The sequence below is a fragment of the Xenopus laevis genome, chromosome 3S, assembly GCF_017654675.1.
Source record: "Xenopus laevis strain J_2021 chromosome 3S, Xenopus_laevis_v10.1, whole genome shotgun sequence".
Taxonomy (NCBI): Eukaryota; Metazoa; Chordata; class Amphibia; order Anura; family Pipidae; genus Xenopus; species Xenopus laevis.
In genome coordinates, this window is record NC_054376.1 from 77,170,483 (window position 1) to 77,196,990 (window position 26,508).

Here is a 26,508-nt window from a genome sequence, read left to right on the forward strand (position 1 = left end):
CAATCTGGGAATCTAATTTTTTCCAGAAAACAATGGTTTTCTTTTCTTTTTCTTTATCATCCACTGGATTATTTATTGTCGTATCATTTATTTTTGTATTTTATTATTTTTCATATATTCACATTATTACTATTCTGTTTGATAACTGATTAGAAACTTTTTGTTTAGTCTAACATTTTGATTTCGTATGCAAGTTCTTTTTGAACTAGCACACGTATATGTTACTTGTTATTTGATTTTGACTTGTGTAAAGTAGCTGTCATGTTGTTGTTATCTTCTTGCTGTTTATTGTGAAACATCCAATAAAAAGATTTGAAACAGAGTCAGTTCAGTTCCAGCTGCACTAAATACTCATGTCCCACTAGACTCAAACAAATGTCAAGGGAACATTGTATTTAACCATTTTAAAGGCTGGGTGACTGATAATTCACCAAACAGCATGGAAGGAATTTGCTTGCACAAAGATACATACCAGTGAGGAGAAAGAACAGCTAATTTCAATATAGATCAGTCATAGTCTGTCACTTTTAATTAAAAGGCAAGTGAAGCATTACCTGTCTGAGTGTAGTGCATCCAATTGAGTATCACCTCTGGGGCTCTGTACCATCTGGTCACCACATAACCAGTCATTTCACTGTCTGTGTGTCTTGCCAGGCCAAAATCCAGAATCTGCCAAGGGAACAAAACACACGTGTAGCTGTAGGTCTAAGTTCATGAGATGCTATTACTACAGAATTAGGTCATAAGATTTCTCATCAGTGGTGTATTGAATAAAACCCTCATGCAACTTATTTTAAGCAGCATTTTACTGAAATGTAAATGTCTCTCTGGAGTTTGTCAGGTCTGGCTGTCCATGGAGTACATTGTATGCGGAAAGACAAATAATGCAACATTAATGAAATGATTAAAAATGAAGCTACACCTTTTAGTATTTATGAGCAAATTGAATTATAGGACTGCATTTAACCCTAATTTTAAATTTAATAAAATACAGTTTGTATTGATAATTTTAACACGCATGCAATCCCCATACCAGGAGACAAAGAACAATATAAACAACATAGGAAGGTTGTAAATTGCCTCAGTGAAATCGTTAGTCAAATGTTACTCATCTCTGGGTTAAAGCTACAGCAAATCTACATATGGGTTAATAAATGAGAGAAAGCTGTGCCTTGTAGGCTATACCTGGTTTCGAAGCATTTCAGGGATCCCTACTGAATGATGTTATACTGAAAGATTAAACAAAATAAACTATTTCCATTTTTAGATTAAAGCTGAATTTAAATCTAACATGCGCTTATATCATAGAAACCGAAAATTGGTTTAATCCTAAAGATTATGTCACTGAATGTGTTAATAGGAGCTAGAGAACATGTGTGGGACAAAGCACTGTGCCATTCAAATAAATAACTGAGCAGATGCCTGACAACGTATTAAGACATTTTGACTATTATAAAGTTGGTTAAATGCCAGATCATTAGCCAGTGGAAAATAAAAACAGAGTGTAGTGCTGTAGGCGCTATTTAGCAGAACCCGGGGGCCTGAGATTGACCCTTTATTTCTTGGAGACTTCCAGCACATTCAGCCCTTAAAGTACCTTGGTGCAAACAGGAAGCAAGAGTTAGAAAGAAAAAAAGAGTTAAGAAAAAATGCATTTTGAAAGAGAGAATTCCATTAGGAATGCCTACTGAGCTTCTTTGCAATGTTTTTTCATCTCTCCATAACATCCACAAAAGGCAGAAGGAATGTTCCAGCTGTATTTCAGTGGGATAGAATGAAAGAACTATAGAGAAAACAAAGGCATCTAATTAAAGAACAGGTTCACTCCCTTCAGGTATTAGTACCCTGGGTCAACCTTTTACTCTATATGCTTTCAACTATAGATTTACGTGCAAAGGGATTAGGATTGCAAAGTTCCTGCATATAGTACCTGTCCACTGAATGGTAAAACAAGCTGGTCTGAGCAAATAGACTACCACAGCTGACCAAAAAATATAGTTTATTGTTTTTGGCTATATTGGCCAAGATTAAATTTAATAAACGTGGAAATGGTAAAACAGTAAAAAAAAGTTTCTCCAGCAGATTGAGAATTATGAATTATCTCTTATTTTTGGCCAGCACCTAAACAAGTCAGGAGCCCCAAGGTGCTGAAGAGCTCACTATCCAATTGGGAATCTTTTTGTATGGAATATGTTATGTTAAAGTGGACCTGTCATCCAGACACAAAAATCTGTATAATAAAAGTCCTTTTCAAATTAAACATGAAATCCAATTTCTATTTTTTATTTCAGCATTCATTACTGTTGTAAGCTCATTTAAAAATCTCAGCTGTCAATCAAATATTGTCTGCCCCTCCTCTATGCCCTGGGCATAGAGGCGGGGCAGACAATTACTTTCACTTTCCATTCAGCACTTCCTAGATGTCACTGCTCTCCACACATTCCCCAGTTCTCTTCACCATATAACTGTGTGGTCAGGGCATGGGGATGGACATCAGGTCCCCCATTCTGGTGCACAAACAAGATTCTGAGATGATACAAGATTTGTCTTAATAACAGTGTCCACAAAATGGCTCCTGTCTGCTTGCTATAATTTTGAAATCCCAGACTGATGGAAACAAGATTCAAATAATTTATATAGTGTAGTTAAAGTTTATTTTCCTTGACTAATCTGATAAAATAGGATTTTGAATATTTTTTTTGGGTGACGGGTCCCCTTTAATAAACACTTTTAATGGAAGACCAATGGGAATACTGAATAGCTTGTGAAGAAGTTTTGTTTGCACAATTTCTCATTGTTAATTCAGCCAATTACCATTGAAAACAGACTAGGCCTGTATCAGAATTGTATAGGAAAAAATGTTAAATAGAATGAATTAGTGTTACAGATGTTGACTCCTCAACACAATGTTAATAACGTTGTATCTCAATACATTTAAGATGTTCCAACATTGAGAAAGGCAACAGATGAGCATTTAACTTTGCCAGTAAAAATGTATTGCTTCAGAATATAGGTAGCAAACGGTCTTGTACTGTATAAGCCAATTCTTAAACATTTTATTCACCTGTAAGTTAACATCTAGTAAAGGCATCCAGAATGCTTGGGATCTGGAGTCTTTCCATAAGATTGATTTCAATATTTTTAGTCTACTAAAAAATCATTTCAAATTTTTTTAACAAACATTAAATTAACCCAATAGGGTTGTTTTTACCAATAAGGATTAATTACACCTTAGTTGGGATCAAGTACAAGGTGCGGTTTTAGCAAATCATTTTTAAAAATGTAAATTATTTGATTAAAATGGAGTATATGGAAAATGGTTTTCATGTCATGTATTGCTTTCTGGATAATGGTTCCATTTGGTATTTGTTTTTATTTATTTAAGTTTTTGAATTTTTCCCTGCCTCTTTCTGGCTCTCAAATGAGATTTGTTGACACAACCAAAACCAATTGTTCTGAGGAGCTACAATTTTATTGTTATAGTTACTTTTTATTACTTATCTTCCATACAGGCCCTTGCTTATTTAACCAGGCAGTAGTCTCTCATTCAAACCACAGCCTGGTGACTAGGGTAATTTGGACCCTAGCATCCAGATAGCTGCTGGAAACTGGAGAGCTGCTGAACAGAAAACCATAGGGGAATAGTCAAGCAGTAAAGGTGGCCGTAGCCTGTACAATTATGATCTTTCCTGGAAAAGATCTTTCCAAGAAAGATCATTCGTTTCAATACACATGAGTAGAGCTGAATCATCAGATATACAGATAGAAACAATAGAATTCTACCTGTATCTGACAATTCAGCACTAACAATGGCCATGTTCAGGTGCCTTTAAAGGTGCCCAATCAAAATTTTCATACTGAGCTGTCCGATGTCCAAGTCTTCTGAGAATATCGGTCGAAATTGTATGAAAATTTGTTATGTACGATATTATTGGTACATCTATGGCCATCTTAAGAGTTGTTTTTTAAAATGCTTTATAAATCAAGATGATAAAAAAGAAGAATCAGCACTCCTACGGATAACTAGATAAAGAACTTGCAGAGGCAGTTTTGGTCACTGAAAGTCTGAGCTTTAAAAAAGAGTTGATAAGCTGAAAGCTTATTGTCTTAAATCTGTCAATATCTCATAAACCACTAAAATAAAAAAGGAGTTTAAAAAAACCAGACCAAAAACACAGCTTCATTTACCTTTACCTTATTCACCCAAGCACACAAAATTACATACTGCAATACACACATATATTGCTAACACGGAAAGCAGTTAACTAGTCAACTTCCAGAGTACTATTGGAAACCAACACTGAAAAAAGTTTTTGAAAAGTGAAGTTTCCCTTTAACAATGTAAATTGTGGTTTTGGCTGTTGGTTTATACCAGTGATCCCCAACCAGTAGCTCGTGAGCAACATGTTGCTCCCCAACCCCTTGGATGTTGCTCTCAATGGCCTCAAAGCAGGTGCTTATTTTTGAATTCCAGGCTTGGACACAAGTTTTGGTTGCATAAAAACCAGGTGTACTGTCAACAAGCCTCATGTGGGCTGCCAGTCCACATAGGGACTACCAATACCAATCACATCACTTAATTGGCACCACCCAGGAACATGCTTGTGTTGCTCACCAACTCTTTACATCTGAATGTTGCTCACAGGTGAAAAAGGTTCGGGACCCCTGGTTTATACAGTTGGTTGGTTCTGATTTTTATCTTACAGCAGCACCTCCAGGATTTATAAAGTAAGAATTCAGAGGAAAAAATAGACTTCCACTTTATTATGAAAATTATGCAAAATATTACACATTGAAAGTGATTTACCAAGGTTCCAATTTGAAAAGTCCATCAAGTTCAACCCCTCCAAATGAAACCCAGCATCCATACACACATGGACCCTCCATACACTCACATAGCCTATATATACTCATACACGTACTACAGATTTTAGTATCACAATAGCCTTTGATATTATGTCTGTCCAAGAAATCATCCAAGCCATTCTTAAAGGCATTAACTGAATCAGCCATCACAACATCACCCGGCAGTGTATTCCACAACCTCACTGTCCTGACTGTGAAGAACCCCCTACGTTGCTTCAAATGAAAGTTCTTTTCTTCTAGTCTAAAGGGGTGGCCTCTGGTACGGTGATCCTCTTTATGGGTAAAAAGGTCCCCTGCCATTTGTCTATAATGTCCTCTAATGTACCTGTAAAGTGTAATCATGTCCCCTGCTATTTGTCTATAATGTCCTCTAATGTACTTGTAAAGTGTAATCATGTCCCCTCGCAAGCGCCGCTTTTCCAGAGAAAACAACCCCAACCTTGACAGTCTACCCTCATAATTTAAATCTTCCTGCACTCTCTCCAGCTCATTTATATCCTTCTTAAAGTGATACTAACACTAAAAAAAACTACTTTTTAAAATATGAATGTACATTAAAAGTTACCTATAGGTCATGCTGATTGTTTTTTGCCGACATAACAACACATACCGCTGATGCCAAAGACCATATCATTTTACCAGTCCTCATGTAGTTGCGAGAATTACACCTCTTAATATTTTTTTTTTTTGTCAAATGGTACAGTGTCGGACTGGCCAACCGGGATACCAGGAAAACTCCCAGTGGGGCAAAGTGTCAGTGGGCCCTCATGCTGCTAAACTTTTGGCCTATTTCATGGTCATTCCCTATTTTATGAGAACAAAGAGGCTAAATAAATGGAATAATAGATTATAGTATGATAGTATGTAAAGAAAACAAACTAGGAGAATAGAGGTTGATTGAGGAGATGAAGAATATTAGTACGGAGAGTGGGCCCCTGGTCTAAGGTTTTTGGGTGGGCCCCTGGTGTCCCAGTCCGACACTGAAATGGTAATTGGCTGGAGGGTACTGTGCAATAAATGGCAAAGGACAAAGTAGCATCTCTGGTCCTTCCTATGAAAATACCAGTGGCATTGGCAGCCCAATGGCCTTGCTGATCTACAAGGTGCAAACTTCAGAAGTCTGGAGTTTTATCAACCAGCATTCTGATCTTCCTATGTCACCATATACAGTACATTCTGCATATTCACTGGAAAGTAGACAAATGCATTTTACATTTTCCCATTTCCAAAATGTGAAAATTTAGAGAAAAAAACTGGTAGCCTTCTTGTCGGACACACAAATCTGTACCACATGGCAAAAGAATCAAAATGCTTGATGGTAAATGCTTATATCAAGTCAAATGAGACAACTTTATTATTTGTAAACCATTGTAGGTTATGTTACAACATACCTTTAATTCACAGTCTTCATTTACTGCAAGATTTCCAGGTTTTAAATCCTAGACAGAGGGGAAAAAAACATTATTTAGCACTAATTACCGGAAGCAATTAAACTAATTAAGTCATTAAATGTAATATACGTGTGTGGACATGTACTGCTTTCTAAAAATATTTGATGTATCCATAGTAACTCTTGTTTTCATGTGTATTACTCCAACTTTTTGCCTAGATGAAATAATTCCAAATCAGCAAAGAGAATTACACAGTAACCCGAAATACAAATATTAACTCATAAAATGTAGAGCCAAAACCAAGCTATCACACAGTCGGTTATTAGCTGCTCAGCCTGCAATGTGCATAATGCAGGTTGTGCACTTTCAGATCTGTAGTTGTTTTGGCACAATTAGTGGTGGAATCATTGGGTGAAATGGCTCACCCTGGAGGTGAGAGCATTAGGTTAGCTAGATACATAACAGATGTACAATGCAAAAGAGTGGGAAAACTGTCCCACCATTCAGTCACATTTTGCCTTATAGTGCTCCATTACAGCCATGCCAACCAAATGCCATGTTACCAAATAGGTATATGCATATTGGTAAATATTTCCTTTTTACATCTTTTCTGCAACCATTTAGTGACGTTTGCTGTGCTCTGTCACTGCCTATCTATTTACCCAGTTTTTATTTTTATACTGAACTGTTCCTTTAAACTAAAGACGGAAGGCCAAGGATGACTGCATTCTGTTTTTTATACTGGTGGCCTCATCCCTGCCCATAAAATGAACACACTCCAAGTCATTTACCGGTGCTGGCCAAATTTGCTCCTTTCCTTTTCAAAGGAAAACAAAAAAAGAGTGGTTCCCTAGAGTTAATGCATTAGTGCAAATTTGCCCTATGTTAGTAAAGAAGCCACAATGGCGAGCATCAATGAGTTGAATAGTCCTCCAATATCAATCTGTTCTCCATGAAAATGATTTGTTATAAAATGAATGCTCACATTAAAGAGAACTGTGGGTCCTAAGTGGAACGGCCACTTCAGATACAATTCAGTTTAGTGAATGAAACATTAGCATGAATTGGGCTTATGACTCTTTAAACAACCACTTTTTACAGAAAAAGATAACATAACTGAAGATATGCATGTCTACAAATTTAGTATGTTCTTGCAAGTCACCATTAAACACTGGCAAATGCTTCATTAATGAACCCTGCTTATCATATAGGCAAACAGAAATAAATACTTAGATTCGACTTAAAACACATGTGCAACCAATTATCGCAAAGCCCCATTATATAAGTAAACTTCAAATGATAAGAAAAATGAATATTACAGTCAGCACCTTCAAAACAAATGAATGCCACTCAGTAATATATTATTATAAAGCTTATGTCAGTTAAATCAGCCCATTTACTTACCCTGTGGATTATGCCAGCTGAATGAATGTACTATAGAAATGGGAAAAAAAACCTTAGTTAATCACAGCTCAACTTATAACATTCAGTTATATAAATGCCTGCCATGTTAACCAAGGTCAGGCAACATGTAATAGAAAAAGACAGAAAACATCATACCACACATGTAAGTCACATGCCAATAAAATTAACTACATAAGCTTCTATCCAGTAGAATTTTCAAGCAACCTATATTTTATAATACATGCTTTCAAATGTGTAATTAGGTATCTAATGAAAGGCTTTATCAATAACATATCTAGATGTAATCTGCTGGAACTCTTTTTGTAGCCTAGATTCTATTAATATTAAAGATGCTTCTTGGGTGGGTTAAGTAAACACTATACTTAGGAGAATAAGCACTTGCTTTGAGCTTTTAAGCAGATATTACATGGAGATTATAAAGATCAGTTACAGATTTACTATAAGTGTCTTATAGATTTTTAGTTTAACAGTTATTGCTCAGTACAGTCAAGCAGGCTTTCTACTGTTTTTCAAATTTTCCACTCTATCCCTAGCCAGGCCACATATGGGTAGATCTGCTCTTTTGGCATTGTCATGAAACAAATTAGATTTTGACTAATTTGGACCAATTGGAATGAAAATGCCCCTCTAGGGTTAATAATCTGATTACATGGAAGGTCTGTGGAGCTTTGGCATTATATGGTGAGTAAGTTGCAGCGTGTGCTCTCTACATTTCTTTCTATGTGATGGATTGGTTATTCACTGTGCAAAACCAGAACATGATAAAATCATATGGGCATCATGACGTTCTAGAGTGCTAGAATTACCCCACAGATCTTTACCGCTGCTCTGCTTTAAAGGGATTTTGTCTTGATTTTTATGGTTTATGGTCTTATTTCTAAATTACACTGTTTACATTACAAATAAATCACATTACGATTTAAAATTGTATTCTTAAACCAACAAATGTATTTTTTAGCTTTAAGATTGGTATGGGGGCAGCCATCTCAGTGCATTGTGACTGATTCTGAGCTTTGAGAAGCCAGCACTACATAAAAGAATTGCTCTCAGCCAGCGTTTGTTTCTCCCGTTCTCGTTGTACCTCAATACGACCCATTTAGTGTAAAGGTGGCCATAGGTCACAGGAAAAATCGTTAATTTTCTCTGTTGACATTAAGAGCTAAATCGTCAGAAATACCGGTACAAACAAAAGAATTCTACCTGAATCTGACAATTCAGCATTAACATTTGGCTGCCCCATATATGGTATTGGTACATGTCCACCTTAATAGCAGTTAAGTTGGGCACTATTCTTATATCTACCACTAAGTGGGGCTAGTAACACAAATGTTTTCTGACTACATTTTGACCTCTACAGTGCTCAAATATTCTCAAGTCATCAGGAAACTTGCTTTGTGGAAGGGTAAGAGGGTCTGGGGTGGGTGTCAAAAATGATCACCTCTCTTTGTATTTGATGAAAACTGTAAAGGCACAGCATATATACTGTTACATCACAGAAAATGGTTTACGGGCAATACATTAGAACGTTACAGATAAAGATAAGTTGTAGAGATAATAAAAGTAATTAGGGTGGGTTGTAAATAGTCCAGGGGTAATAAATACACTACAAATAGGAATTGTGACCTGTAAAGACAAGATAATATTTCAGCCCAGATATTGATACGCCCCCCCCCCAGAATGAGCACTTCACTCTGATGTCCAAAGGTAAGTAATTCGCGGGCTTCCTTCATTCTTTTCTATAGATATCAGTAGGAGTCTACTGCAACTTATAGTAATGCATGTCACTGGACAGCTGCCTATGAGCTTCCTGCGTGTAGTCCAGTGTGTTCATGATGACTACTGCACCCCTTTGTGAGCTGGCTTTATAATGATGTTATCTTCTTTCAGTGTATGCATGGCTTTCTGTTCTTGTTTAGAAATGTTCATCTGCTGTTTCTGTTTTTTTATGTAGGTCTATATACTTGTCAAGTGTGGGGTTATTTAATGGTCCCGGTGTCCATGTTGATTTTAACATTATTAAAATGTTAACAGTAAAAAAAAAAATTTCAGAACATATAACGTATGTAACTATGTTAGGCATATCCTACTGGACTTAATGTGACAGAGCACAAAAATATGGTGGAGAGGAATGATTCTGAATATATACGGCTAGCTTTCCAGTCCTTACACATCACATCAGATATGTCTTTCTTCACCTATTTTTAATATCACAGGGAAGACTTGCATTTCCTTTATTACAATATATCTTTTTCAGCATGCGGAGTTCTAAATATAGATATATGAGTGTGTACATGTATATCTATCAAAACACACAAATGTGTGGGATCTTTTATCCTGAAATATCCAAGCTAATTGTGAGAAGACCATTGCCTGATACAGCCCATTTTATGTAAATATTTAGAATTCAAAAGAAAAATTATAAAAAAAATTCAAAAACATTTCGGATATATATATATATATATATAATGTATTTATGGTCTACAACAGGCTCGGGCACCTACTTTAATTATGAATGAAGGAAGCAATAGATTACATTTATCACAATAGTTATGAAAACCATAGCAAGTCCTTGAAACGTCTTGCTTGCAAGTGTAGGAATGTAACGTGTGGGAACAGGAGACTGAACAGAATGTCAGGGAGAAATCAGCTGAAAGAATGCAAGGCTTGTCTTGACAATGCATGACATCCTAATCCTATGCAATGAACAACCCTGAACATGAGTGGACAACTTTTTCAAGGCCTTTATAATGACCAAGAACAAGGAAACATACTGGCTGGGTGATATATTTGAATTAAAGGAACAATTAAAACCAAAAAATATGTTTTTTTTTGAAATTATAATTGTATTAGTTTTACAACAAATGCAACAGAAGCATCCACATACAAAGTCTGAATGCACATAGTAGAAAAACAGAAAATTATGTAAATTTACATAGATAAGAAAAAAGGAATAAAGTCCAGGGCAGAAAAGAAACAGGGAAAGGAGGAGAGAATATCATGGTATGGCTAGATAGAAGCATCTGCCACTCAGTATATAAAATGTAGTAGCTCAAGAAAGGGGGGTGGGGAGTACAGGTCAGCCAAGGCTTGCATAACTCGGTCTCTGTACTTGACAGATTTAAGAAATAATAGTAATATAAGCTGATGCATCACACCTTGCTTGAAACATACATGATGTATAAAGGTTCCCACACATTGTACCACAAATACAGTGGTGCGTAAAAGTTTGTGAACCCTTTAAAATTTTCTATATTTTTATATGAATGTGACCTAAATCATCATCTTATATTCAAAGAAGTTCAAACAAGAAAACTCAGTTTAACGTTTGGTCATGTATTAACAGTTACCACAACTTACGAGGGTAGACTGTCAAGGTTGGGGTTGTTTTCTCTGGAAAAAAGGCACTTGCGAGGGGACATGATTACACTTTACAAGTACATTAGAGGACATTATAGACAAATAGTAGGGGACCTTTTTACCCATAAAGAGGATCACCCTACCAGAGGCCACCCCTTCAGACTAGAAGAAAGGGACTTTTTTATTTGAAGCAACATACGGGGTTCTTCACAGTCAGGACAGTGAGGTTGTGGAATACACTGCCGGGTGATGTTGTGATGGCTGATTCTGTTTTTAAGAATGACTTGGATGATTTTTGGACAGGCAATATCAAAGGCTATTGAGATACTAAACTCTATAGTTAGTATAGGTATGGGCATATACTTTATGTGAAAGTATAGAAGGGTGTGTGTATGGATATTGGGTTTTCACTTGGAGGGGATGGACTTTGTCTTTATTGAACCCGATTGTAACTAAGAAATTCAAAAAGAAAAAAAAATATCCAATAACATATCTGCATGTGGCAAAAGTGAATCAGTATTCAACTAAATGTTGTGGTAACTGTTGATCAGTCCTGCACATTGGATTTTAACCCATTCCTCCATACAGAACAGCTTCAGCTCTTGGACATTGGTGGGTTTCCTTGTGAATCTCTCTCTTTAGATCTTGCCACAACATTTCAATTGGATTAAGGTCCAGACTTTGACTTGGCCATTCCAGATCATTCACTTTATTCTTCATCTATTCTTTGGTAATATGACTTGTGTGTTTAGGATTGTTATCTTGCTGCATGACCCACTGTCTCTTGAGATTCAGTTCATGGACAGTTGTCTTGACATTTTCCTTTAGAATTCTCTGGTATAGTTCAGAATTCATTGTTCTATCAATGATGGCAAACTGTCCAGGCCCAAATCAGAACACTCCCCACCACAATGTTTCACAGATAGGATAAGGTTCGTATGCTGGAATGCAGTGTTTTTCTTTCTCCAAATGTAACACTCATCATTTATGCCAAAAGGTTCTATTTCTAGTTTGTCGACATGATCTTTATCAAACTTTAGACCGTCAGCAATAGTTTTGGGAGAGAGCAGCGGCTTTCTCCTTGCCATACACCCCATTGCTGTTCAGTGTTCTGATGGTGGACTTATGAACATTATGTGGAATCCTTTGGAGTGCCCAGTTACCCATTCTGTTATTGGGTATGGTTTACCACTCCCTATGCTGAGGTCTGGAGCAGGTACACCTGGACCACATCTTTTACTTGGTGAGTGTTTTAACAATTGGCCCTAGTTTAGCGCATTCTCTTTAAATTTGGTTTATATTGGATTCAAACATCAACATTCGCCAATGTGAGACAGGCCTTCAGTTGCTTAGAGTTTACCCTGGGTTCCATTATAACCTCTTGGACTATTAGACACCTTGCAGATGGAGTTACTTCTGGGTAGGGTAACAAAAGTCTTGAATTTCCTCCATTTGTACACAGTCTGTCTGACTGTTGATTGGTGAAGAGATAAGTCATGTAATCTTTTGCAGCTTTATGGGCATCAACAACTCTTTTTTTGAGGTCCTCAGACACCTCCTTTGTTCATGACGTAATACACATCCACAAATGTGTTGTATGTGTAATCAGGCTGGATCGATCCCCATTCTTTGAATAAAATAGGGTCTTACTCACACCTGAGTATTTTAAAGGGTTCACAAACTCTCAAGCACCATGTTTGAATGTTAGGTAAAACATTGTATTGAATAGCAGCAAATATCTGCATTTCTTTGATCCATTTTAGATGCACTGTCCCTCTTTTTAGTGTTTATTTAATTGAGTGCCACTGAGGGGAATTGTAACAGAGGTGTGGAGAGCCCTACAAAATTAGATTTTTTTGATACATGTTATAGGTATACTCTTGAGAACCCACTCTTTATTATCAGTGTATACATAAACTATTCTTTTTGGGTGTGCAGATTGTCCTTTATCACCCTTATTTAATTCACTACCTAACCCAACTAGTTATGATATTTATATTTGTTTTCAAGTATATTTCCAGAAAGAAAAAAAAATGAACAAATCAGTTATGACCTTGCGATGCACAGAGACAAGGTAAGCCAGCTATCACAGTAATACACAAATTTAGCTGTATTCATAGCCAATACAATAGTGCCTTTGAATGAGTCTACAAAAGACGTCCTTGTAGCCTGTACCTAAATATACACATTTCCCAACAAAGCATGTATGAGGCTGTAAGATAAGTGATATCTAGAGGCTATGGTTGCTACTGGAGCGGTATTTTGCTATCTAACCTACAGTAATTCCATGTTAGTGGAATAATAGCTCTAAGGGTTTTAAATGTTAATGCCTGAGAAAGAGAAATACATACCACCGATTCACTATAACCAATAAAAAACTGGACACACCAATAGGAAATCATTTCAATGGCCCTCATCACTCCATAAAGGATTTAAGAATTTTGGTTCTTAAGGGCAATTTTAAAACAGATAATGAAAGAAAAGTGTGGGACCAACGTGCAGTCCACTCACATCTACTTTGCACTCCTTCACCCCTGCAACTCTAGATGAAGTTAGCAAACTTCTAGCCAGCTCAAAACCCACCACCTGCTCCCTTGACCCCATACCCTCTCGCCTTCTCCACCCAATCTCTGATACACTCTCTCCTGCACTTACCCACCTATTCAATCTTTCACTCTCTACTGGTACCTTTCCATCATTATACAAACAAGCACTAATCACTCCTATCCTCAAAAAACCTTCCCTTGATCCCAGCTCTCCCACTAACTATCGACCGGTCTCCCTTCTTCCATTCGCATCCAAATTACTAGAAAGGCTTGTTTACAAACGCCTGATCCAGCATCTCACTCACAACTCCCTTCTCGACCCATTGCAATCTGGCTTCCGCCCATCACACTCGATTGAAACTGCACTCACCAAAGTAACCAATGATCTTCTATTGGCAAAGTCTAAAGGTCATTATTCCATTCTAATCCTTCTAGATCTCTCTGCAGCCTTTGACACAGTTGACCACACACTCCTCCTTGACATTCTACACTCATCTGGCATTCGGGACACTGCTCTTTCATGGTTTACATCTTATCTGTCTGACCGTTCCTTTAAAGTTTCCTTCTCTAACTCTACTTCTACTACTTTCCCACTCTCTGTTGGAGTTCCTCAAGGCTCTGTTCTTGGCCCCCTGCTGTTCTCGCTCTATACAACTTCACTAGGAAAACTCATTCAGTCATTTGGACTTCAGTATCACCTTTATGCTGATGACACCCAACTCTACTTGTCTACTCCTGATCTTTCTAATTCTGTCCTTTCCCAAGTCACAGACTGTCTCTCTGCTGTCTCCTCCTGGATGTCACAGCGCCACCTGAAACTGAACCTTTCTAAAACAGAACTCATCATATTTCCTACAAGATCTTCCCCTGTCCCTCAGATATCACTCACCGTAAACAACACCACCTTTCATTCCACCACACAGGCACGCTGCCTAGGAGTCATCTTAGACTCTCATCTGTCTTTTTCACCACACATTCAAACACTTGCAAAATCTTGCCGTATTCAACTGCGCAACATTGCTCGAATACGACCCTATCTCAGTTCAGAATCAACTAAAACACTGATTCAGTCTCTCATCATCTCCCGCCTTGATTACTACAACTTACTCCTCACAGGTATTCCAACAAGTCACCTTTCACAACTCCAATCTATTCTAAACGCGGCCGCTAGACTCATTCATCTAGCTCGCCGCTCAACATCAGCTGCTCCCATATGTATGTCCCTTCACTGGCTCCCAATCTCTTCTAGAATCAAATTCAAATTACTTACACTCACATTCAAGGCCCTTAATAATGAAACCCCTCCCTATATTTCATCTCTAATCTCCAAATACACTCCTTCACGAAACCTACGCTCTGCTTCTGATCTTCGCCTCACTTTTCCTCTGGTCACTTCTGCCCATTCTCGTCTACAAGACTTCTCTCGGGCTTCTGCTTTTCTCTGGAACTCTCTGCCACAAGCTGTCAGACTTTCTCCTTCTTTCCAAACTTTCAAGCGCTCCTTAAAGACCCATCTGTTTAAAGAGGCCTATTCGATGTACCTTAACTAATCATTGCTGTATCATAAATGACAAAGTGTTTATACAATCCTAATGTCTCAATTGTACCCTAACCTTTTAGTTTGTAAACCCTATTGTACTCTGTAATCCTTGTCGGTTATCCACCATTTATTCCCTGTTTGCTATAATTGCAGTAAAGCACTGCGTATCTTGACAGCGCTATATAAATAAATGATGATGATGATGATGATGAGTACAAATTAATGGAAACTTTAAATTATCTGAAGAATGGACTAAATCTGGGCCTTGGATTTATGGCTAATTATGTAGACTAAGAAAGGACTGCACCAGGTCAGAAATACCAACATGTCTGGATATGGACTAAGAGATCATATGGAATTCCTTTGATTCTACACTCCAATAATACATCCCTAATTTATACTCAGCCTCTTTGACCCACATTATCTTGTACCTTATCTGCTTATCTCTTGCAGATCCCCTCATAAATAACTTTGACACCTTACACATAGATTGATATTCCTTTTTGTTGGTCATTTGACCTATGAGCTGAATGTTGTATATATACCAGAGAACACCACAGCTTCAGTGTAATCAGCTTGAGAAAGGAACTAAAATGTTCTGAAAGCTTGCAATGATTATATTAGTTAGCCAATAAAGGTATAACCTTTATACCACTTTTGTTATTTTTTTTATTTCAAAAGGGTTGCCCTGTAACGGTTTTAAATGTTAAAATATTTCAGTAGATTTTAATAATGTTTTCCTTTTGCACAAAGACTCCAGGTCCCAAACATTCCAGATAATAAATTCCAATACCCATATTATACTGGTATTATGTGCCTGGTTTATAAAGAAAAACAGATATATTGTGGTGAGCCCAACTTTCCCTTTATACGGGGAATAATTCATGCTATAGAACTTCCGTGTCTGAAAGTAAACCACAATGGTCTGTCATTGACTCATAGGAACCATTTCTCTGCCTGCCTTAGAATGGCAGCTTAGGTCCTTCCACACCTTGTTTCATACTGCAGTTATGGATTCTATAACTTGAAGTCTTTCAAGGGGAACTCTGGCTTCCAAAATCTGATAGAGAGGCCCACATAACACAGAAATACCCACAGTTACCCGTTTCTTCAAAAAGTATGAACAAATGCCATTTTCAGTGCTGAAATCCAGCTGATTAACAGTTTTCTTTCTACATCATTTGAAATCCTGACCGGGAAGGAGGGACTAAAACACTGATGTTACACATTGTAACAACTTCTCCACAGCTTACAGACAGCATGCAGGAACTACATAACCCACAATGCATTGCACTGTGATGTTCTGTTTCTTATTGAGATCACGTGTGCAGGGAATTGTGGGGTTTGGAGGATGCAGGCTGAGGACAGCTGGCTGTTGATACAAAGTAACAGTAGTCAGCCAGCTCAGCAATGTAGTCAGACAGATCAGCAGGAGAGCAGGGGGCTAGGCTTAGGGAACTGTCAGAAACCATTTAAAATCACGAAAAGTCTGCATACTTTTTAATTGATGTATATTGCGAAGTTGCTTGAAATTATGTTTACTTTTCAAAAATCTAAAGTTATTTTATGGAATTCTCCTTTCAGCTTTCCAGAGAATCCGTGCACTGCCTACCATGGAAAGCAGAGACTAAGCCGCAGAAATCATCCCTTCAACATGGAACAAGGTGAGGGTTGAGTTGAAGGACACAAACCTTTTTAAACTGTCCAATTAAAAATGTTTTTAATAGGTCCTATGTGTTTGTCTTTAAACTTGAAAACTATGAAGATTTTCTTGTCATTTTAATTGCTACCAACACATTTTAAATATATTTACCAGTTGCCATAAAGAAGAGGCTTATAGATTGAAACTTGCGATGTATGTATTTTTAAGGCTATTTTATTTTTACTAGAAGTTTTTATTCAAAAGGATTGTGCCATAGGAAATGCATCATTTATTAAAGGGGTGGTTCACCTTTAAGGTAACTTTTATTATGTTATAGAACAGCCTACTCTAAGTAACTTTTCAATTGGTTTTCATTTTTTATCGTTTTATAGTTTGCCTTTTTTCTTCTGACTCTTTGCAGCTTTCATATGGGCGTCCCTTCTAAAAAACAAATGCTCTGTAAGGCTACAAATGTATTGTTGTTACTTTTTGTTACTGATCCTATTCAGGCCTCTCCTATTCATATTCCAGTCTCTTATTCAAATCAATGCATGGTTGCTAGGGTAATTTGGACCCTAGTTACCTGATTGCTTAAGATGCAAATTGAAGGGCTGCTGAATAAAAATCTAAATAACTCAAAAACTCCAAATAATAAACATCTTTACAATATCATTTCATTCATTAAATATTTTCAGTTGTTTTAAAGATATCTGTAAATGTAATTGCTTTTGAAACCTGCATCTGGCTGTTTATATCCTGAGCATTCATGGATCCAACTGCCAAATAATGTTTGGGTGGAGAACCCCTATTAAAAGGGTTCTGTCACAAGAAAACATGTTTCCAAAACGTGTAACAGAGATCCGCAAGCAGAATCGTGTATGAAAATCATTTTTCCAAAAGAGCAAATAGATTTTTTTTTTTAATTCTGAAATTTTACATGAGGCAAACCATTTTATTACTTCCCAGATCCCCTCAGCCTTGTGCTCTGATCAGCTTCAGATTCAGCTGCCTGAGCCGATAGCATCTCCATGTTTCTATACTCTGCTTTAAATTAATAGCATTGCAGGTAAAGAAACCATCCTGTATTTTAGAGAGTATATTTTGTGGTGAGAGAGAAAGTTGCATTTCAAGTGGCAAGAGCGGCCATGCCTAGCATGTAAGATAAAAACACATTTTTTTTTTTTTTGCACTTTGCACACTGCGTGGGTCATTACGCAAATAGCCGCAGGCCTCTGCACTCTTAGCGGAAAGACCTGCCTCTCCCTAATATAGTCACCGTGGTATAAGAGACGGAGACACATAGGATCCCCCTTCAAGCCCTGTAGCGTGTGCAACGTTCAGAGGAGCAAAGTACAGAGCGGTACATCAGGGCCCTGTCCTTAAGCGTGTGTGTTCGGTAAGGTCAAGGCTGAGCTGTACCTCCCGCTGCACTCTTCAAAAATCCAGTGGTTGGTGCAAAGAAAGCCACCCTGGGGCCGCAAGTGCTTTGTAAGAGAGTACCAAAGTGCGTGCTTGCTGCTCAGAGGATCATACATGACCCCTTAAGCGTTACCTTGTAAAAAAGGTGTCTCTTGCGACTTTAAGAACCGAATTTCCAGAATCGACCCCTGAAAAAAACTTTATATGTCCCACCATAAAATGACTTCCAGAGTAGTTAATCTAATATGAACTTTAAAATCAGCTCCTAGCATTTTCTTCTATGGAAAGGAGAGACTTATGGATTGCATGAGCAGCATAAAAGCCTTAGGTTTCAAGCTAAGCAACTAATTGCTCAGCACAAGAAGTGCTTTGTGAGGTCATATGTTACAAAACATTTTGAAGGACATAGATGTGAGGTCAGGACAGGCACGAGTCACTGAGCGGAGCCATAAAGGAGGCATTCATGAGCAAACTCGTAAAAAGCTGGCATTCATGAGCAAACTGTGTGCCTTATTCCACTGAGAAATGAGGAGTGCGAGAAAAGGCTAAAACATTCAAAAATACAAAACAAATTTCCAAATGTAACACAAGCCAAAGCTGCTAAATCAGATGTGCCAAAAGTGCATACAGATGTCACAAGCAAATATTAATAAACATAGCTTACAAAATACAGTCACCTACAAACAATGCAAGTCTATTAAAAATGAAGAGTTGCCAGTAATAGCAGAATGAATAGGGTCCTTGCTAACCTCATTCCTACACTAAGCACTTACCAGTATGGGCCAAATGGCTTTTTGCAGCAAGATATGCCATAAATATTATCAAGCAGTTCTCTCACCTTGTATGCATTATGAGTGTTTGCATTGTGTGATATAGGTATGTGTATATGTAAGATGAATGGACATCAATTCAACTACAGTATATTAAGTAGGCAACATTTTCCATTATCCACAAACAGGAATAATATGTGTTTTTTTTAAATATCTGCCACAAGACAATTTATGAAGTTTTCAAAGAAAGATATGAAACTTGCAAAGAGGTTAACAGGAGTAATTCAATTACCTTTAGCCCCCTGAGGATCTGGTAAACCAGAAACTGGATTCGGTCTTCAGATAGCTTTTCATGTTTCATTATCTTGCCAAGGTCTGTACCCATGAATGGCATCACTAAATAACTGTATAAAGGAAATTGGGATATTTAGGAAAGAATGAAATATAGCTCAAGCATACAACAAGACAGAAAGTCACCCTGCAGCATCCCATTGACAGTCAAAGTATATGAAGCAATCAAAAGCTACCACCTAAGCTGACAATCACTTGTGTGGCTGCAGGTGCATCCAGGAATAGGGCACCTTGCAAAAAAAAAATTCCGATAAAAATTATTTGGCAATATGTCCCTTTTATAAGTGACCTGACATGGTTCAAATCACACATTATGCCAGTGATATTAATAGAAATTCAGTTATATACAGGTTACCAGCTCTAACGGACAATTATACTATTACTTTATTGCATCAATGTGGGGTGGGATATGACTGATGCTAAGGCAGATGCAGCACAGAACGATTATAGGTGGCAGTAGCACACCATGTATTCACCATGTATTTCCATTTTATAGTACAGGTTTGGGAATAATTTTCCAGAAAGCTCCAAAATACAGAAGACTGTTTCCCATAGAGTCCTATTTGAAGAAACAGCAGTACTTCCTAACAGCAGTCAGGAAGACAGAACCATGACTAAATTCATAATATTTTTAGGTCTTGGACGGAACTGTATGACATAGATCCAATATTACATAAACTTCTCTACAATGTTTAGGAAACGCCTAAGAAAAAACATGCAGTTAATTTTACCCTAACAAAAACAAAATGACAGAAAAATGTAGATAAGGCAATAAAGCTCACTATGAAGAATGTGTTGACTTGTAAATGATTATTGGAAGGTTTAATATGTGCTTCACCTTTTCACTGTTGGGTAGAAGGAGAAGTAATAAGTATTCACCCTATGGGAAATGTTGCCAAACCAGGCTTTCACAAAATATCTGCTAAGTGACTTTCAGAGCAATAGAGCGGTTAGCTATGGCCTGTTGGTGAGTGATTAAAGTGCACAGCAGGCTTGTTGTTGTTGAACTACAATTCATCCTGAAAAAGCCACAACATACCGTACCAATGAGAGGCAAAGTGGAGGAATAAATTAATTTGTCCAGCACTCAACAGAGGAGTATACACTGACCATATAAACATATATCTATTATTCAATATGACCAAATTCTAACCAATTCATTTGGCCAAACAAACTCTGGTGCACCGAATGAGCAATCACAACAGTTTTCCCGAACACTTAAACATTTAGAAATTTGCCTTCAAGGGATGCATGAAGAACAGTATATTCACCTCCACAAAGGACCGAAACTAGGGGTAGTCAGAAGAGGCACGTGCCTAGGGCACAAAGCTGGGAGCATGTCTCTACTCGGTCACCTACCCCTAGTCCGGGCCCATGCCCCTTATGTTGTTCTGCTCCCAACCATGCACTAGCACCAGGAGGCTTGGCCTGAGACTGCCTCCAAATGCTTCTGCTTCAATATTCACATTTATATGAGTTTATAGTTCTATATGTTTATACTGGAGTTCATTTGGAGAGGCTGAAGTTGTTGACTGCCGACTTTTTTTTATTTTTTAACCAAAATTAACTAAGTAACTATATATGTATATAATAGACACATATCTGTACTAAACCAATTGTGGATCTTCCGATCACATTAACCTTAATATTATGCTTGTCCAAGAAGTCATCCAAGCCACTATTACAGGCATTAATAGAATCTGCCAGATAATCACCCAACAGGGCACTTCACAACCTCACTATCCTCACCGGAATGAACCACCTACTCTTTTTCAAATAAAAGTCCTATTCTTCTAGTCTAAGGGGTGGATCACTGAAAGAAATATCACAGCTGTCTATAATGTCCTTATTATTTCTATTAATTCCAAGATATTATGGATACATGTACTATTAATATGAATTATTTTTGTTACAACAGCAGCACCTGCTGGTCAGTTTCTCACCAGTCTGACCAGCAAGTAGTCAAAGAAATTGCCAAGAGAAAGAAAGAAAGGATGCTCTGATGTTCTTCGGCTTGGGAAAGATGTGAGAAAAGATTCTAATTTTTTTTCCTAAGCAGAACATCAGTGCAGCCTCTTTCTTTCTCCTGACAACTTCCTTTGACTACTTGTTGGTCATACTGGTGGGAAACTAACCAGCAGGTGGCTCTGTTGGAAGAAAATTCATTCATATTAACAGTACATATATCCCTTAATATCTTGGAATTAAAAGAAAATAAATAATGAATGTATATTGCAGAAGTACTCAGAATAGCATCCTCATCAATTTTACATTCACTTGTTTTTATGGTTTACTTATCCTTTAAAGATTCATATCTATGGTTGCTGGATTACATTTAAAGACAGATGGCAGTTGGTTGCTATGCAATCATAAACCTTATATTGCCCCCCCTTATGTTGGATTCCACATGTCAAATGAACACACAAAAGTACCCCTAATTTTTTAAAGCTATATTTAATTAGTCAATGTGCATTGTGAAAATGATACTTTTTCTCTTCTAAAGCAATATTATTTTAGTGTGTTATAACATCAGATGGGCCATTTACAAAGCCTCATGTCATCCTCCATTTTTATGAACTTTGCATACTGAGTGGACTATTGTGTGAATCGCCCTTTGCGCTCCATTTCGGAGTGCCGTTTGAATCTTGCGTGGCCTACATTAGCCCATGATGAATTCAAAAGTAGTAGGCAGGGGAAGGCACACAGGTTGAACAAAGTGCAGCCCGCAGAGGGGCCCTGTATTTACCATCTGCCAAAAACAAGAGGTTAGGCTGTGTCGCTCAGTTGCAGAGAGCAACAACCCAGGCTCTGTGTATAAGTACAAAGTCCCCCCCCCCCCCGGCTTTTAAATGAGCCCTCAGGTCTGCAATTGAATTAATCCTTTTGTTTTAGTACAAATATAATAAGAGTACAGATACAAATTAATATCCAATAAGAACATTTGGAAAAGTTAACTTACAAATCATTGAATTTATCCAAATTTGTGTCTGGAGTAAAAACATCCAATAATCCAATTACCTGTAAAAAAAAAATAAATGTAGAATATTATGGAACAGGCTCAGACAATGTTTTTCTTTGTGTCTTTTTTGTGTGCATTTTTAACTGGATATAGATAGTAAAATGTAAAAATGTGTCAGCAATAGACATGGTAAATATAGTAAGATGGTAGTAAATAATGATACAAATATAAGCAACAGAAGATCGCTCACATCCTTTCATATGCTTACACGGATTCTTCACTGGAGAAGAGTTTCTAGTCCCTGCTTAGTTTAAAGTCAAAAAGGAGTGTTTTACTCAAGTGAGACAAACAAGTAAAATAAATGTTGTTAGCACACAGATGAATACAGATGCATTTAAAAACAAATATAGATGATCTGTTTTTAGTATGGCGGGGTGATGCGGTATCCTTGTGTGAATTTAAACAATATATAATAGTTGTGTACCTGGTATTACCTTCACAATGCAGTATGGTATTACTAGAGTTACATTTTTGGATACTTCTGTAAGGTTGGTGAATGGAAGACTGTGTACGGGTTGTATATGTAAAGTATACCGTTCACAATAATCTTCTATTATATACCAGCAATCACCCTCCACATGTTAAAAAGTCATTGCCACAATCAAAGTTGATTAGAGTTAAACAGATAATGTCAGATAGAAATGTAGAGGAGGAAAGGCTACAGGAATTGGCAAATACATTTGTTGCATGAGGTTTTCCAAAATGTGGGTAAGATTAGGAGATTCAGAAGATGAAGGACATAGATAAGACATGGGTTGTTGACGGAAATAGAAGTACAAAGAATCTAGGATTCCATTGCAACACTTCACATGGGAATATGAAGCAACAAGGAGAGCAGGGGCTAGGCTTAGGGAACTGTTCGAAACCATTAAAAATCATGAAAAGTTTGCATGTTTTTTAATTGATGTATATTGCATTGTTTCTTGAAATTATGTTTACTTTTCAAAAAGCTTAAGTTATGTTTGTGTGGAGTTCCACTTTTAATAAATATTGGTAGTGTTTTATAATGTGCCTATCTATAAGTGGCAGAATTTCAATAGCCTCCTATGCCATCATATAGGAGACCCAGAAATGTGAGAGATATGTGAGTGAAAGTCAATAGTCTCATCTGTCTGTCATTCTTAGTAGATACAATGACGCCGAGGAAAGATATCCATGTATCCATGTTTGTGATTTGCACAACATGGTAGTGTAATAAAAGACTCCACATTAAATTACCCAGTCAGGTAAAATATATAAAATAAGAAGATATTATACACGTTCCACAAATTATGTAGTTTATTATATTAAATGTCCATGCAGTTCCACAATTTTAAACAAGTGTAAAAAATAGTGCCTCTCAACTGTGATATGCTGTCACATAATCAATTCCGGTACTTATATGGCTGTAATAGAGATTTATTTGAAAAACCGTAAAGAATTTTGGATTCACACTCTGGGATGAATCGTGATTACGACTTATATGGTTTTGTGTAATATCTTTAAACTATATTGGTGTTACTTTGTGTCATTGTTAGTTCAACTTTAATACATTATATGACCATGTACCTTTAAGACAAAGTTAGTGGTGCTGTAAGCAGGAGCAAATGGACTTTTCGGGTATAATGCGCATGATTCGATTTGTATGTGTATCATGTTTGAGAAAGGGACTTCCCAAAAAGTCACATGTATTTTTGTATGCTGCTTTTAATTTTTTTTAATACAAATGGGACGTTTACATAGTCAAGAAGAGCTTATGTATATCCTAGTGAGGAGGAATGAGGCTGTAGAGAGGAGTAAAATCAAAGTCAGAGCAAGGTGGTGAGGGCCTGCCCCCAGACAGGCATCTTGCACATATCTTGGTGATGTAGGAGGTATTATATAGAGATTGTGGTTTTAACCATACTGGCAGGGAACCTGTAATCTACCCAATGTTACCAGTGTTAAAGAAGACCAGCATGAGAAGCATGAAGGAGAATGGAGTGTAGTTCATGAGAGAAGGTGGTAAGTGGCTCTAAGGCCAGATGATATAGAATTTCAAAGATGATTAAAAACCTGCAATCCAGACCCAAAATTTCCAACACCCTATTCATCCTATACCCCGTGCACCCCCAAAAATGTGTGTGGGACAGGAATGTCTTTTGCTGACAAGAAAAAATGGTTTGCTTTTTTTAAAAATGATTCAGCATTTTGTTCAGAAAGCAGGAAGTTGTTGAGAGACTATAAATAAATAGCAGAGTGCCTAAAATGAACAATGTCAGTCAGTTTGGTTATGGTGCATCAGCAGATGTAGAAGTGAAGATAAGCCGCAGCATCTCTGTGAGAAGATGGCCATACAGTATGTGGCTTTGTGTTTGCTCGCTATCCGTTCGGCCTATGGCCTGATTGGGCTTAAAGGGTATGTGGTTGGCCCATGTGTGACTGCTTTAAGGCACAGCTGATGAGTAGTTGTAACATCAGCCTTCTACAGAAGTAGAGTTAATTGCTACACACACACACACACACCCACGCACTAACAACAGGCCAAGCTCTGCCACGCGTTTCTCATTCAGGTACTCACGTTTTCATGCTGCATGTGCTTCAAAAGCCTCAGTTCTCTATAAGCTCGTTTTGCAAAGAGTTCCGATTGAAAAGGACGGTACAGTTTCTTGATAGCTACCTTTGTTCCAGTCCTAGTGTCAAGAGATGAGCTGTAACAGACAAACATGCAATTATTGCACAAGTAGATTTTGCATATTAATGCCAATGCCCTTGTTTCTAGGACTAGCTTAATGATTTTATATAAAAAAGTATATTCTAGAGTCACAATTAACTCTCCTCATGAGGCTCCCAAGCAAGTTGTAGGCAGAGCATATTAGAGATGTGGTCTTTTTTTTTTTTTGGACTGCCATGGCTGGATATGGATAACACAACATTTTCAGTAATTCATATTCAACAATTTATCTGATGTGCTTCTGGAATCAACAAAATAAAGCATCAAGTATAGTAAATTAAATAGTCCCTCCAAAATCTCTCTCAGTGATGTTTGTAACCCTAATCCACAATGCTAATCAGATTTGCTTTCAACCATTTAAATCAATACAGATTCTCTATTATGGGTGTTTTTTTTAAATTTTTTATATAACAGAAATTTTCCCATAATTAGTAAAGTTACAGAAATACGAAAAGATCAAAAGTAGATAAGACAGGTACAGCAATATACTCTTTGTGATAAAATATACAATATACACAATGGGCAAAAAGCGCATCTAGTTATAAACCCAAGGTGCTTGCTGGTATATATATGTTGACTGCTAAACCCCCAACTGATTTCTATTTCACTGAGTTAGATATTCCATTAGATCCTCTTTTAGCCTGTCCTCCCGTTTATATCAATCTAGCTATTCAAAAACAGTACCCAAGGTTCCCATATTTTCCAATATATTTTACTTTTATTCTGAAGTATATAGGTTATTTCTTCCAGCTTCCTAATTTCTTCAACTAACTGCTGCCATTACATATACCGTGGGGGAGCCGATTCTTTCCAATGTCTTGGTATTACTGACCTGGCTGCATTTAATAAGTGCAAGGTAAGTGGATCACCCAGTATTACGTTTTTATCCCTTCCTAAGCTTAACAGGATTAATGGAAGATCCTCCGCATTGACTTTTGTAGACATTACTTCAGTTATTACTTTCAAAATCTTACCCCAATAATCTTTCAAAACCATACATTTGTACTCTATTATGGGTGTTAATGCACTTGTGAACAGGATTGTCTGCCATCCCTTTCAACAGTTTCCTTTCTATTTACTAGTCTACAATCTGCATGTTGTGATAGTGCTCCCTTTCAAATACTGGTACAATACTGATTTAAAAACAGTCTTGTGGCACTGACCTCAATTAAAAAGTAATAGAAACAGTGATTTGCCTAAAACTAGTCTTAATATATACTTATTACCGACAGTGGTTTTAAGAAAAACGACTTTAAAAAAAATGATATCTTTATATGAAGTTACAAAGCGGGCTTTGTAAGTAAAACGCAGCCAAAGCATGTTTCTAGTGAAGGGTTCTAGACCATGCTTTAGGCTTTATCAACAACATTTGACAACATTTAACTTTCTAGTCTACCATTTTTCAAAATTAAAGCTGAAAAATGTATTCATTTTCTCTAATGAAGTAGCAGCTTAATAAAATAAAATCTCAGACTTTTCAAATTATAACA

The 26,508-nt window shown here is 37.2% G+C and overlaps 1 protein-coding gene across 1 annotated transcript in view; it reads right to left on the reverse strand.

Moving 5' to 3' along the window:
- mapk12.S (mitogen-activated protein kinase 12 S homeolog) overlaps window positions 1–26,508 on the reverse strand; it is a 42,574-nt gene that overhangs the window by 8,660 nt on the left and 7,406 nt on the right. The window contains 6 exon segments of the mRNA NM_001089127.1: window positions 555–669; window positions 6,258–6,305; window positions 7,662–7,691; window positions 19,249–19,360; window positions 22,267–22,325; window positions 24,866–24,995. Coding sequence (NP_001082596.1) covers window positions 555–669; window positions 6,258–6,305; window positions 7,662–7,691; window positions 19,249–19,360; window positions 22,267–22,325; window positions 24,866–24,995 — 494 coding nt within the window.